Source organism: Rhincodon typus, chromosome 16 (assembly GCF_021869965.1).
Source record: "Rhincodon typus isolate 14 chromosome 16, sRhiTyp1.1, whole genome shotgun sequence".
NCBI lineage: Eukaryota > Metazoa > Chordata > Chondrichthyes > Orectolobiformes > Rhincodontidae > Rhincodon > Rhincodon typus.
In genome coordinates, this window is record NC_063347.1 from 6,858,951 (window position 1) to 6,874,775 (window position 15,825).

Below are 15,825 nucleotides of genomic sequence, written 5' to 3' on the forward strand. Positions count from 1 at the left end.
GACCTTGGTGTACATGTCCAACAGTCCCTTATGGAGAGATGGAGGAAGTGGTTCAGAAGGCATACAGGACACTTGTCTTTATTACCGGAAGCACAGAGTTAAGAGTGGGGAGGTAAAGCTGGAACTGTATAAATCATTGGTTAGGCCACAGCTAGAGCATCGTGTGCAGTTCGGGAATCCACATTATAGCAGGGATGTGATAGCCCTGTAGATGGTGTGGAGGAGATTAACCAGGATGTTGCCTGGGCTGAAGAGTTTCAGTTATTATGAGAGATTGGAGACACTGAGTTGTTCTCCTTAGAGCAGAGGAGACTGAGGGGGGACAAATTATGAGGGGCACAGACAGGGTAGACAGAAAGAAACATTTCCCCTCTGATGGAGGGATCAATGGTGGGGGACATAGACTTAAAGGAAGGGGCAAGAGGTTTCGATGGGATGCGAAGAAACATTTTTTTTCACCCAGAGGGTGGTGGGAATATGGAACTCACTGCCTATAAGAGTGCTAGAGGCAGAAACTCTCAAAACGGTGAAGGAATATGTAGATGTGCAATGTGATACCAAGGCATACAAGTGCATTATGGATCAAGTGCTGAAAAATGAGATTAGAATAGATCAGTGATTGGTTTTGACCATGTGGACGCCATGGGCTGAAGGGCCTTTTTTCTGTGCTGTAGATCTCTATTACTCTAAGGGCTGAATGGCCTGTTTCTGTAATATATATTCTACGTAAAAACAAATCTGAGTCTCAATACTCACCAGCTCAGCCCATTTCACACAATACCATCTGGGCCAGATGTGACACAGTTCTGTATCCCAGGGAACTCCTTCCCAAAACCCCTCCATCTTGCTAACATTTCTCTCCAGCTTTAAATGTGATGGTGTTGGCTGTTCCCTCGAGCTGTACTGTCGAAATCTAACAGTCATAGTCTCAGGTTAAGATGTCAGCCATTTTGGAATGTTGTGGAGGTGCTGGTGTTAGACTGGGTTGGACAAGGTCAGAAGTCACATGACACTCGGTCCAACAGGTTTATTTGAAATCACACGCTTTCGGAGTGCTGTTTTTTTGCCAAGCTCCGAAAGCTTGTGATTTCAAATAAATCAAATAAAAACTATAACCTGGTCGCATGTGACTTCTCCTTTTGGAATGAGATGAGGAGGCATTTCTACACACAGAGGGTTGGGAATTCTCTGTTGTTGGGTAGATTCAAAACTGGGATTGATGAAAGGCAAAGTTGCCATAGTCTTACGAGGCCATAAAGTGGTGGTTTAATTTGAGGTCACCACGCCTTAAGTGAAAATTGGATACTGAACAAAGATGCCTCTGGAATGATCTTCCTAGATAAGTTTCCTATTCATCCTGCTCTCCCATAAGACCATAAGGCAATAAAATAAAGGAGCAAAATTAGGCCTTTTGGCCCATTGAATCTGCCACACCATTCTATCATGGCTGATATGTTTCTTAACCCCATTCTCCTGCCTTCTCTCTGTAACCATTGATACTCCTCCCAATCAAGACCTATCTAAATCTATCTTAAATATACTTAATGACTTGGCCTCTACAGCCCTTTGGCAATAAGTTCCACAGATTAAACACCCTCTGACTGAAGAAATTCCTCCTCATCTCAATTCTAAAGGGTCATCCCTTCACTCTGAGGCTGTGCTCTTGGGTCCTAGTCTCTCCTATCAGTGGAAACATCTTCTCCATGTCCACTCTATCCAGGCCTGTCGGTATTCTGTAAGTTTCAATCACACCCCCCATCCTTCTAAACTCCATCGAGTACAGACCCAGAGTCCTCAACTGCTCCTCATACGACAAACCCTTCATCCCTGGGATCATCCTTGTAAACCTCCTCTGGACCCTGTCTAAGGCCAGCACATCCTTCCTAAGATACAGGGCCCAAAACTGCTCACAATGTAATCTGATCAGAGCCTTGTAAAGTCTTAGCAGTACATTTCTGCTTTTGTATTCTAGCCCTCTTACCTTCCTAATTGCCAATTGAACCTGCATGCTAACTTTAAGAGAATCTGGAACTGGGACTCCCAAAACTCTTCGTGGTTCAGATTTAAGAAGCCTTTCCCCATTTTGAAAATCGTCTATGTCTCTATTCTTCCTACCAAAGTGCATGACCTCATACTTTCCCACAATGTATTCCATCTGCCACTTTGCCCACTCTCCTAGCCTGTCCAAATTGTTCTTCTTCTCTCACCGCTTCCTCAACGCTACCTGTCCCTCCCCCATCTTTGTGTCATCTGCAAACTTAGCAACATTACTGTCAGTTCCTTCACCCATATCGTTAATGTATAATGTGAATAGTTATGGTTCCAACATGGACCCTGTGGAACCCCACTAGTCACCAGCTGCCATCCTGAAAAAAACCCTTCTTCTCCACTCTCTGCCTTCTGTCATTCAGCCAATCCTCTATCCATGCCAGTACCTTGCCCCTAACACCATGGGCTATTATCTTATTTCACAGCCTACTGTGTGGCACTTTGCCAAAGGCCTTCTAGAAATTCAAATAGATCATGTCCACTGGCTCCCCTTTGTAAATCTTGCTTGTTATCTGCTCAAAGAATTCTAACAGATCTGTCAGGCATGGCTTCTCCTTGATGAAGTCGTAATAACTCAGCCCTATGTTACCATGCACTTCCCAATACTCTGTCTCATCCTTAATAATGGACTCCAAAATCCTACAATGACCGGCCTATAACTGGCCTATAACTTCCTGTCTTCTGCCTCCCTCCATTCTTAAACAGGGGTGTTACATTAGCCATGTTCCACTTCTCTGGGATCCTCCCTGGCTCTAGTGATTCCTGAAAGATCGCCAAAAGGCTTCCACAATTTCCTTAGCTATCTCCTTCGGAACTCTGGCATGTAGTCCATCTGGTCCAGGTGATTTATCAACCTTCAGCACCTTCTCCTTAGTGATGGTCAATACACTCACCTTTGTCCCCTGACTCTCTTAAAGTTCTGCTATGCTGCTGATGTCTTCCACTGTGAAAACTGATGCAAAGTACCTATTCAGTTCCTCTGCCGTTTCTTTGCTCCCCATTACTATTTCTCCAGCCTCATTTTCCAGCAGTCTAATGTCCCCACACTTGCCTCTCTTCTACCTTTTAGATATCTAAAAAGAAACCTCTAGCAATCTTCTCTTGTGAATTTCTTATGGTTATTATATAGCAGATACAGAAAATTTTTGTTGTAATTAATTTTTTGGAACTTTTATAATCCAAAAAAAAATGCCACAAAAGAAAAATGCAAAGGAGTTTTTTTTTGTTTTCCACACTGAATTTGTGGGACAGGCTGCCACATGTTTGGCAAGTGTCAATCAGGACAGGGAGTTTTTATCTGTTTTGAAATTTTTATAGTTAAAAAAGACATGAAATTTTAAAAAAAATGCTAAAGTGAGATTGTTTTACACATGGAGTCTGTGGGAGAGGCGTGTTTATTTGATGGCTCTGGACAGAGAGTTTCTTTTCTGTTTATCCAGAGATTTGAAACTGACTGATAGAGGACTTGAGGAGGAGTTATTTTTTCACTTGATGAAAATTTTAGCCAACTGTTTGATTTTTTTTCAAGACATTATATCTTTATCTTTTTTCTTTTGCATGCTTTAAGGTTCAAATCTGTGGATAAGGGTAGTTTTTTTTGTATATAAGGTGTTTTTAAGAGCTCCTTTTTAGGTTAACGTCACTTCGGGGGGCAGTCAAGAGACACAGAGTGTGACGGTGAGTAGATTTAGAGGTGGTTACAGGATCAGTCAGATTGATGGATGATAGTCAGGGAAGGTAAGAACGTAGTTCAGAGTCTCCTGTGACAATACAGAAGAGGAAGTGCTGGAGGTCTTAGAAAACACTAAGGTGGATAAATCTCTAGGACCTGATCAAATGTGTTCCAGGATGTTGTGGGGAGTTAGGGAAGAAATTGCGAGGCCACTAGCAGAAATATTTGCATCATCTATAACTATATGTGAGGTGCTGGAGGACTTGGTGGTGGCGGGGGGCGGTGCTAATGTTGTATCTTTATTTAAGAAAGGCCATAAGGAGAAGCCTGGAAACTATAGAGCTGTGAGTCTGACTTTGGTGGTGGGTAAGTTGTTGGAGGCAATTCCGAAAGGTAGAATTTAATTGCATTTGGAGAGGCAAGGACTGATTAGGGATAGTCAGCACGGGTTTGTGTGAGGGAAATCACCTCTCACAAACTTCATTGAGTTTTTTGAGTAAGTAATCAAAAAGATTGATGAGGGCAGAGCGGTAGATATTGTTTCATGGACTTTAGTAGAGATTTGACAAGATTCCACATGGTAGACTAATTAGTGAAGTTAGATCACATGGGATTCAGGGAGAGCTTGCCAATTGGATACGAAATTGTCTTAACGGTAAGAGACAGAGGGTGGTGTTGGAGGATGGTTTTTTGGACTGGGGGCCTGTGACCAGCGGTGTTCCACAGGGATTGGTACTGGGTCCACTTTTGTCTGTCATTTACATAAACAATTTTGTTGAGAATATAGGAGGGAAAGAAAAAACAGAAGTTGCTGGAAAAGCTCAGCAGGTCTGGCAGCATCTGTGAGGAAAAATCAGAGTTAATGTTTCGGGTCCGGTGACCCTTCCTTAGAGTATAGGAGGCATGGTTAGTAAATTTGCAGATAACACCACAATTGGTGGTATAGTGGGCAGCAGAGAAGGTTATCTAAGATTACTAAGAGATCTTGATCAGTTGGGTCAATGGTCTAAGGAGTGGGAGCCGGGTTTTAATTTGGATAAATGCGAGGTATTGCATTTTGGTAAAAACATCAAGGGCAGGACTTATATAGTTAATGGTAGAGCCCTGGGTAGTGTTGTAGAACAGAGAGACCTAGGGGTTCAGGTACATAATTCTTTGAAATTTGCATCACAGGTAGACAGGATGGTTAAGAACGTGTTTAGCACACTTGCCTTCATTGCTCAGACCTTTTGAGTGTAGCAGTTGGGAGGTCATGTTGAGGTTGTACAGGATGTTGGTCATGCCTCTTCTGGAGCACTGTGTCCAGTTCTGGTCACCCTGCTACTAGGAAGGATATTATTAAATTGGAGATGGTTCAGAAAAGATTTACCAGATGTTGCCAGGAATGGATGGTTTGAGTTATAAAAATAGGCTGGATAGGCTGGAACTGTTTTCATTGGAACGTAGGTGATTGAGTGGTTTATCTTATAGGGGTTTATAAAATCCTGAGGGACATAGATGAGGTGTATAGCAAAGGTCTTTTCCCTAGAGTGGGGGAGTTCAAAACTAGACAGCATATTTTTAAGTGGAGAAGAGAAAGTTTTAAAAAGGGCATGAGAGGCAACCTTTTTAAACCAAGTAGTTCGAGTGTGGAATGAACTGCCAGAGGAGGTGGTGGATGCAGGTACAGTTACGATATTTAAAAGACATTCGGATAAGTACATGAATAAGAAATGTTTACAGGAAAATGGGCCAAATGCAGGCAAGTGGGAGCAGTTTAGTTTGGGAACATGGTCAGCGTGGACTAGTTGGACCAAAGGGTCTGTTTCCATGCTGTATCACTCTATGACTCTAATCTTCTTTTATATTACTAGCTAGCTTACTCTAATTTTTCATCTTCTCCCATTTTATTGATTTTTTTAGGTATCCTCTGCTGGTTCTTAAAGGTTTCCCAATAAGCTTCATCATATGGTATGTTTTTTCTTTTGCTTTTATGCTGTCCCTGATGTCCCTCGTCAGCCATGGTTGCCTCGTTCTCACTTTAGGATGCTTCTTTCTTGTGATGAATTTCTGCTATGCCTCCTGAATTACCCCCTAAAACTCGTGCCATTGCTGCTCCACTGTCTTCCCTGCTGGACTCCTCTTCCAATTGCCTCTGGCCAGCTCCTCACTCATGTCTTTGTAGTTCCCTTGACTCAGTTGTAATACCGTTACATCTGACTCCAGTTTCTCCCTCTCAAACTGCCAGGTGAATTCTATCAAATTGTGGTCCCTGCCCCGAAGGCTTCACCTTAAACTCCCTAATCAATTCTGCCTCATTACACATCACCAAATCCAGAATTGCCTGTTCCCCGTTTGGTTCCACCACAAGATGCTCCAAAAATCAATCTTACAGATAATCTATGAATTCCTTTTCTTGAGATATGCTACTGACCTGATTTTCCCAGTCCGCCTGCATATTGCAGTTCCCCCATGATTATTGTGATAGTTACATGCCTTTTCATATCTCCTGATTTATTGTTTTTCCCACATCCTGACTACTGCTTGGAGGCCTGTACACAACTGCCAGCAGGGTCCACCTTAAAAAAAAATCCCAAAACGTCACTGTTTCACCATGTCTATGGCCACCTTTCTTTTCCAACTCCCAGAGATGGCTCATCTTTCCTCTGGAAAGGATATCAGGATGTTTTGATCACAAACGGTCAGTACAGTCACCAGTGAGTAACCTCAAGGTGCAATGCAGTCTGTAACACATTGATAGATCTTCAATACTCACGGGGTCACCCCGGTCGCCTTTTGCCCCTTTCTCCCCCTGAAAAAGAGCAAATGTAAGCAAGGACAGATGGAAAACAGAAACAACCTTCAGGCAGACTCGACATATTTTACCAAATCGCTAGCCTCTCCCTCCAAGAACTTTCTATCTCCATGTGGTATCTTTATTAAAACCAGCCATAAAACACCAGCACACTACTACAAACTTTGAAACGGTCATTATATAAATAAGCACAACGACTCTGCAGTAAAAGAGATCTCACCGAAGCAACGAGTTAGAGGTTTTTGAGAACAATTTTACAGGTAGACATGCATATTCCTAGAGATGACATGGATTTGGTGAAACTAGCATCGAGAAGCACACATAGCATGATCACACTGAAAATTAATGAACAGTCAAACTCCAAGGCCATCTCGAGGATGGAGATCTTGAAGCTGAAGCAAGAATTTCAGATTTTCAAAGGCACATCAGGGAACCTCCACAGATGCAAAAGGGCAGACAACAGATAACAAGGAGCATTCATTTAAACTTAAGGCTTACTGAGCTGGAACAAGAGGCTAGCTGAGACAGTGCACTGGATTTAGAATGCTCTTAGAGATAGGTAGCAAACTCGATATTCTGTTAGGAGAGACAGAAGGGGCAGAATGCCCTTCATCCACTGAACAATTCCTGCCTCCTTTGCAATTTCCTCCAATTCATCCATTGATCAGTTCCACTGGGTTGCACTTTGTTAGCTAAACTCACAATGAGTTCAAATGATGGTATATTGACAAGGGAATGCAATGGAGTAAATAGAGTCAACCTTAGCGAAGAAGTCAGAAGCCAGGGTGGGGGGGGGGGGGGGGGGGGAACACAATTTTAAAGTAATTGATAGCAGATTTAGAAAGGGTTTGAGGAAATATCGCTTTCACCCAGAGGTTGGTGGGAACCTAAATGGGACACACAACCCGAAAGGACGAGATGAAGAGAAAAAAAAATTTAAAAAGAGAGGAAAGGGAAGAGAGAGGAACAGGTCAAGAGAAAGGGGGCAAAAAGAGTTGAGTCTGGGGAAAAGGGAGAGAAAGAGAAAGGGAAAGATGGTGACACATTGGTTTTATACCAACCCTCTCTCCAGGATGCGCAGGTTCTCCTTTATCTCCAGCCCGGCCTGGCAGTCCCGGGATACCTGGTTTTCCTGGTTCACCTGGTCTACCTGGAGGCCCTTCAGGACCTCGTTCTGACACTGCAAGGCCTGGTGGTCCCTGGGGCCCTGGGAGGCCTTGGCTTCCTTTGTCCCCTTTAAACCCTCTTTCGCCGGGCATTCCAATGTTACCCTGTAAAACAGAACAACAGAAAGTGGCCAAAGGAAGCCTGCAGTCAGCTCATAATAGGACAACTCACCGTTATTACCTCTCTCCAACAGACCCCACAGAGGCCCACTTGTCTGGTTTACAAGAAAAACATTAGCTTTAATGTAATTTCACATTAACTTTAAATGGGAAAGAAATGAGTGGGGTATTTTACGTTCTCTTCAAAGTGAAGACTGATTGTGTTCCAGATAGAATTGTTCGGATAATTCTTCCAACACATAAATTATATGAAGAGGCTCAGGTTAGGCTTTCCCTCCTGCTAGGCCGATTTACTGATATGGCTGACTGAGAATGTCCCAGAGCAACTGCACTGAAAGCTGGTTAGCCCTGGAGTAGGAGGGGGGCAAAGAGAAACAGGGGCTGTGGGAGTTGGGGAGTTGGGGGGAGGTGATAAGGGCAAGAGGGAACAGCCAGTAAGTAAAAGGCTGAAACATGGTAATAATGGTATTGGTCTGAACTGGAGTCCCATTTTCTTGTGGACAAGTTTGGACCAGTTCTGTCATTTCCATGTTTTACTGCTTTTTGTTTCCTTGTGAATGGGGAAGCGCAGCACAGTGGGAGTGATGAAGGATTGAAGGGGAATGGGATTAGTGGGGAATGGGGGAAGGGGATTGAATTCAATGGGGGAATGGGAGAAGGCGATTGGGGTCAGTGGGGAATGGGAGAAAGGGATTGGGGTCAATGGCGAATGGGGTTGAATTCAATGGGGAATGGGAGAAGGGGATTGGAGTCAGTGGGGAATGGGATTGAATTAAATGGGGAATGGGGGAAGGGGATGGGGGAAGGGGATTGTGGTCAGTGAGGAATGGGGGAAGGAGATTGGGTTCAGGGGTAATACAGAGGTGTGTAATAACATTGCTGAATAAATTGATTAGAAACAAGGCCTGCTCCTTGTGACATCTCATGTTACCTTTGACCCCTGTTGGCCTTGTTCCCCTGGGTGACCTTTCTCTCCTTTCTTCCCCATCTCTTTGGGATGTAGGATATCATCGCGGTGTTTCACTATATCCTGCAGGATTGAAATCTGAAGAGTTCCAACAAAAAAACACAGACATTATTTTTTACATCCATGACTTTTTTTCATCCTCTGCAGATATGAATGTCACCTGATTTTATAAAAACCCAGACACAGAATGAGGGCGTCTCTGGCTAGGCCAGCATTTATTGTCCATCCCTAATTGCCTAGATGGCAGTTGAGCATCAACCACATTGCTGTGGGTCTAGAGTCACATGTAGGCCAGACCAGGTAAGGATGGCAGTTTCCTTTCCTAAAGGGCATCAGTGAACCAGATGGGTTTTTTTCCCAACAACTGACAATGGATTCATAGTCATCATTAGGACTCTTAATTCCAGATTTTAACAAAAATATTGAATTCAAATTCCACCACCTGCCAATGGCAGATTGAAACTCGGGTCCCTATGACATTACCTGGGTCTCTGGATTAATTGTCTCGTGATATTACCATTAGGCTTTCGCCTCTCATTTCCAAGGGCAAGGCAAGAGGGCGTGAAAAGTGATGTTACTTCTGAAAAAGACATTTGTCAGCAACACTTGACCTCAGTACCACCAAATGACTTCATTCTTTACCAGAATTCTTTCCCATTCAGGGCTGTCAAGGCTGGGTCATTAAGTATATTCATGGCTGAGAGAGACAGATTTTTAATCAGTAAGGGAATCAAAGGTTTTGGGGAAAAGGGAGGAAAGTGGATTTGAGGATGATCAAACCAGCCACGATCTCATTGAATGGCACAGCAGACTCGATGGGCTGAATGGCCTACTTCTGCTCCTACGTTTTATGCTTTCGACTGTCTGTTGATTCTCTTTATGCACCACAGACTTTTTTTAAACGATATCATAACTTACATATTAAAATTGCAATGTGCATCACAACACTATATCTCCAACTGAATAGAGAGCCCATAATATCAGATCCCACCTATGAGGAAACTATGAATAAAATCCAAAGATATTGAAAGCAGTAGCAGTGGAGGTGACACTGTGCTTACACCAAGGGCATTGGCTTTGACACAAAAAAAAATCTCAAACATTCACACAGTTTACTTCATCATCAATCAGAGCTGTAAACAATGATGTTGTGCAATCTTAATTAACCCACCATATTCTGGAGGAGACACAGCACTGATTCCCAAGGGAAGCAGCTGGTTTGCACATCAAGCTATATCTACAATAACAAACTAAACTAAATCAAGGAACTGCAGATGCTTAGATTTCTGAAACAAAAACAGAAAGTGCTGGAGAAACTCAGCAGGTCTTCAGCCCTGACAAAGGGTCACTGGACCCGAAATGTTAACTCTGTTTTTCACTCTCTATAGATGCTGCCAGACCTGCCGAGTTTCTTGAGCATTTTCTGTTCTTCAATTAAAAAAGATGCTGGATTGCTAAGAAAGGGGATTTGAGGATTAGCAAAGTTAATTTATTTCCAAGGGGCGATCAGTAAGAATACTTCAATACCTTTTTTTTAAGGTAAGGGATCAGCAGTTGATTTGGGGATAGATATCAAACAACATGACGTGGATTCTTAATGAAGCTGGTTCAATGAGTCAAATGTTCCTTCACACCCTACCGCCTTTCTCATGTAATTTTTACACATCCTGATGTTCTTATTTATTCTTATTAGCTCATCCAACGGGGTGACATGGTGGCTCAGTGGTTAGCACTGCTGCTGCACAGTGCCACGGACCTGGGTCTGATTCCACCTGTGACTGTCTGTGTGGAGTTTGCACATTGTCTGCATGTGTTCCTCCCACAAAGATGTGCAGGTTAGGGTGGGTTGGCCGTGCTAAATTGCCCCATAGTGTCCAGGGATGTGCAGTCTAGGTGGGTTAGCCATGGGAAATGTGGGGTGATGGGGATAGGGTTGGGGGTGGGTCTGGATAAGATGGTCTTTGGAGAGTCAGTGTGGACTCGATGGGCCGAATGGCCTGCTTCCGCACTGTAGGGAATCTATGAATGGTGGGGCAGACTGAATGGCCTAATTCTGCTCCTATGTCTTATGCTGTTGACTGTCTTGTTGATTCTCATTACTCACCACAGACTTTTCTTCCACGATATTGTAACAAACACAGAGATTAGGGGCAGGAGAAGGCTACTTGGCCCCCTCCAGCCTGTTCTGCCATTCAATAAGATCATGATCATGATGCGACTGTTGCTTCACATTAATTCCTGTCCACCCCTAATAACCTGTGACTCCATCCTGAGTGAAGTATGCTTTCCCCTGCCTCAAAAATATTCAATGACCCTGCCTCCACTGCTCGCTGGGAAACAGAGTTCCACAGACTCACAACATGCTGAGAGAGGAACATTCTCACCTCCATCTAAAATCATAGATCATAGGACCCCTACAGAGTGGAAACAGGCCCTTCGGCCCAAAAAGTCCACACTGACCCACAGAGCATCCCACCTACACCCAGCCCCCTACAACACACCTATTCTACACATCCCTGAACACTATGGGCAATTTAGCATGGTCAATGCACCTAATCTGCACATCTTTGGACTGTGGGATGAAACCGGAGCACCTGGAGGAAACCCACACAGACACGGGAAGAATGTGCAAACTCCACACAGAGAGTCACCCAAGGCTGGAATCAAACCTGGGTCCCTGGTGCTATGAGGCAGCAGTGCTAACCACTGAGCCACCATGCCGCCCAAAATGGGAGACCTCTTATTTTTAAATTACATCCTCCAATTCTTGACGGTCCCACAAGGGGAGATGTTGCTTGGCATCACACTTATCAAGTTCCCTCAGGATTTTCCATGTTTCAATAAGCTGGTTTCGTCCCATAACCACCAGTCCTTCAGCAATTACTTCAATATGACTTAAACCAGAGTGGTTTTCAACAGATATAGTCAGAACTGCAGATGCTGGAGTCAGAGATAACACAGTGTGGGGCTGGAGGAACACAGCAGGCCAGGCAGCATCACAGGAGCAAGAAAGCTGACGTTTCGGGTCTGGGCCCATCTTCAAAAATTTCTGAAGAAGGGCCTTGGACAGACTGGGATTATTTTCCTTAGAGTAGATGGGATTGAGAGGGTATGTGATTGAGATGTATAAAATTTTGAGGGGCATGGACAGGAAGAAATGTCTCCTCTTGATGGAGGGAACAGTGATTGGGGCCATGGATTTTAGGTAAAGGAGAAGGAGGTTTAGAGGGAAAGTGAGGAAATGTTTTTTCCACCCAGGGGGTGTTGGGTATCTGGAACTCACTGCCTGTCAAGGTGGTAAAGGCAGGAACCCCCTGCAGCCTCACAGCGCCAGGGACCCAGGTTCGATTCCAGCCCTGGGTGACTGCCCATAAGGTGATTGCACATTCTCCTTGTGTCTGCGTGTCTTTCCTCCGGGTGCTCCAGTTTCCTCCCGCAGTCCAAAGCTGTGCAGGTTCGGGTGGATTGGCCATGCTAAATTAGAACATAGTGTCTGGGGATATGCAGGCTAGGTGAATCAGCCATGGGAAATGCGGGCTTACGGGGCCCAGGTGGGATGGTGTTCAGAGGATCGGTGCAGACCCTGATGGGCCGAACGGCTTCTTTCTGCACTGTAGGGATTCTATGAAGTATTTAAACGTGCAGTTATGATGCCACGGCAATGGGTCACGTGCTGGAAAATGGGATTAGAATAGTGAGGTGGTTGATTTTGGCCAGCGCTGACTCGATGGGCCAAAGGTCCCTTTTCTGTGCTGTAGATTTCCATGACACTATTGCAGCTGATCCCATTTGAGGCTGAAGCTTTGAATGTCATTGAACTAAAGATGTATCACTCCCACTCCACCCCATGTCCCACCCACTCTGAAGTGCTGAACATCTGAGGATGGGAAGGAATTGGGTGTGTTGGGTATTGACTAATTCGAACCCCAATCACTGAAAAAAAACACCAACCCAATCCCGTGCCAACTCACCGATGTCGGCGAGTATATTTCAGCCAATTGGAAGCCTCAACATTGGCGCCTTGGCTGACCTCAAACCACCGGCCAATCGGATCCTGGCAACTTCTGGGTCCTAAAGCCCATCAGTGGAAACGCACTCCAGTCTGGATCCAGCGGTGAGAAGGCGGGTCATTTTATTTGATTCCCGTTGGGTGGGGGTCACGGAGAGTTGGAGAGGGGTTCAGGAGGGTTGGAGGCCAGGGTACAAGGATGGCCTCAGAGACTCCCTGTTGGCTGCCATCTCTGTATGCCCTGGGTTGGCATTGTGTTCTGTGGACAGGACTCTCAGCCGCCACTGTGTGTGCTGATTTCGCAGGACATGCATTTTTAAAGCAGACAGAAGGAAAACTGTGCTGGCACTAAAACCACATTCTGTTTCTGTAGGGCGATTCTGGACCAGTCGGGCAGAAAGGAGAGAAGGTTTGTGACAGCCCCATTGAATACAGGCAAATTGCATGAAATATTTTCAATTCAGTGCTGACTTAAGCATCTCCTGGTCTTGCACCTCACATTTATCTCCTGCGCATGAGAATCAGACTTTGTCTTGTCAAATCCCTTTACAAACTAATCACATTCCAAACTTTCTGGTCGAGCTTTTAATCACCAACTCTAATATCTCCTGCGTGGCCCAGATTTCACTTGACATTTCCTCCAGTAGAACGCATTGGTACGTTTAAATTTATGTCATTGCTTGGGGGGACAAATTAAAGGGAACTTTACATTACAGCTGGCGTATCTGACTCAGGTCGTAGTGTCATCATTTATGGCAAAGTCATTCAGCCCATTAATTCCATGCCAGTCCTCTGTAGAATGTCTGGTCAGTCCCAGTCCCCTGCTGTTCCCTGATGGCTCTGCAATTCTCTTCCCTTCAAGTCTCCATCCAGTTTCCTTTTGAAATCATTGAACATCTCCACTTCCACCACCCTCATAGGCAGCAAGCTTCCATTGCAAGTTTCTGTGCAAATGCAAAGCTATTTCTCACAGGCTTTCTACATCTCTTGCCCAGAAACCTTAAATCTGTATTCCCATGTCCTTGTGCCATTCACTCATTTCTTTGGCCAACTTATCCAAGCCTGCCATGATCAACCATACCGCTGTCAGATCTCCCCTCAATCTTCTTTTCTCCAAGGAGAACAATCCCAGCTTCTCCAATCTCAACGTACATCTGAAATTCCTCATCCCTGGAATCTTTCTGGCCCCTGTGCTTTGGAAACATGTGCTGATTGGGCCTGCTCAGTATGTTCCTTGTTGTGAACATCCAAAAGGGATATTCAAATTAATACAATCCTCCAAGCATCGGGACACATGTGTACACAATTGGCATCACAAAATTCATAGACTCCATGACACATTTGTGAGATAGGACTTCCTTTTGGCTTGATGACAGAATCCTGTTAATGGCGAACACTACCTGTGCCGCTATTGCCCAGCAGCAGCATAAAGCAGCTTGCTTCACCTGTTGTTCAGAATGTTGAGATACCTTACCACTTCAGGACAATTAGTCTGAGGTAGACTGAACACTTTTCGGGACTAAGGGTGATGGCCTTAGGCCTGACCGTAAGTTTAGTTGTTGGTCAGTTAGACAGGATTATGGTATGGCACACTTGCACATACTGGTGGCTACGCATATCAACATGTAGGATTGTGTTGTTTGTTTGCAGAAGGAACATGTACACACATTGCATCTGTTTCAACTCAAGAAAACATACGACAGCTGTTCTCTAGTTTGTTTCTCAGGGCCATACCTCGATCAATCATGATCAACATGCCTGGATTAAATTTAAACAAAGTTTGACAGTTAACTGTCAGTTGTCATCTAACTGGTGCATTCTCCTTAACAATGATTCTACCAATCATAGTCCACTTGCTAGCCAATCGGCACTTTCTTCTCATTCAGTCAGAAACAGTACATTGTTTTTCTTTCTTGAAAATTGTCCTGATGAGGGCAAAGTGGAATGCTTTGTGAAAAAGTGTCTTTTTCCAGCAATGTTAATTTATGTAAAAATAAGAAAACATGATCCTTTGGAACATCAGCATGTCGTAGCCACAGTGTAATAAAACACCTCTTTTCCAGGACTTGCGGTCCTTCAGTAATTTTTCCACATAGCAATCGGCGTGCTGATATGTCTCACAGCATTGTCTTCCTCTTCCCAACATCACTGCCGCTTGTGGACATAGGAGGTCCATGCAGAACAAAAAGTATTAGCGGGAACGCTGCTCACCATCTTATTCCACGAGCCTTAGTTTTGTTAACAACATTTTTTATATGATATTTTGTTAAACACTTTCTTATGATCCATATGGATGACATCTGCTGCCTCCTTGAAATATCTCTGTTACTTCATCCAAAAATGTAGTTAGTCAGTAATGATCTGCATTTTACAGAGAGTCATTCTGGTTCCCTCTTTATTCTCTCTTTTTCTACAACCTTGTGTGTGTGTGTTTTACCCTGAATGTTGTAACTGAAACCTGGCTCGTGACATTACATTGGCTGGCCTGTAGAATTGAGGAACGCCCTAACCACTGAACACAAGTCTCACATTTGCTATTTTCAAACGAGGAAGGTTAGGAGATTATGACAAGCCCCTCTGTTATCTTCACTTCCATATCTGACAGCAGCCTGATGTGCAATCCAACTGAACCAGACGAGATGTCAACTCAAAGCTTGGTCCAGTACATCTCACCTATCAATCGTCGCCCCACCCATTGCCTAAACTCATCTTCGCTTCTGATGCTTCACTGCAGATGTCAGTGAGTTTACTGTTGTCATGGCCCACACACATTAGGCATAGATCAAAGCCCAGTGCCAGCACCCCTTTTCCCGAATTCAGAACAAAATGTTGAAAGAAACATTCACCCTTTCTCTGTTCATTAAAGCCTTGCTCTTCCTGTTGCATCTGCTGCAGCCAGTTTTAAGATGTTTCATGTTATTGAGTACTGAGAGACTGTTCTCTGTTCTGTCACACAGGGGGAAGCACTGACTGTCCTTGGAACTCCTGGACTCAAGGGAATCAAAGGAGAGCCCGTAAGGAACAACATTCTCAGACCTGTCCATGGGA

At 44.2% G+C, this 15,825-nt stretch overlaps 1 protein-coding gene across 1 annotated transcript in view; it reads right to left on the minus strand.

The window, feature by feature from the left end:
* Positions 1-6,392: 6,392 nt before the first annotated feature.
* Positions 6,393-15,825, minus strand: part of LOC109916444 (collagen alpha-1(VII) chain-like) — a 260,704-nt gene continuing 251,271 nt past the window's right edge. The window contains exons 56-58 of the mRNA XM_048606678.1: positions 8,733-8,846; positions 7,577-7,786; positions 6,393-6,512 (exon numbers count right to left, since the gene is read on the minus strand). Coding sequence (XP_048462635.1) covers positions 6,393-6,512; positions 7,577-7,786; positions 8,733-8,846 — 444 coding nt within the window. The remainder of the gene's footprint in view (positions 6,513-7,576; positions 7,787-8,732; positions 8,847-15,825) is intronic.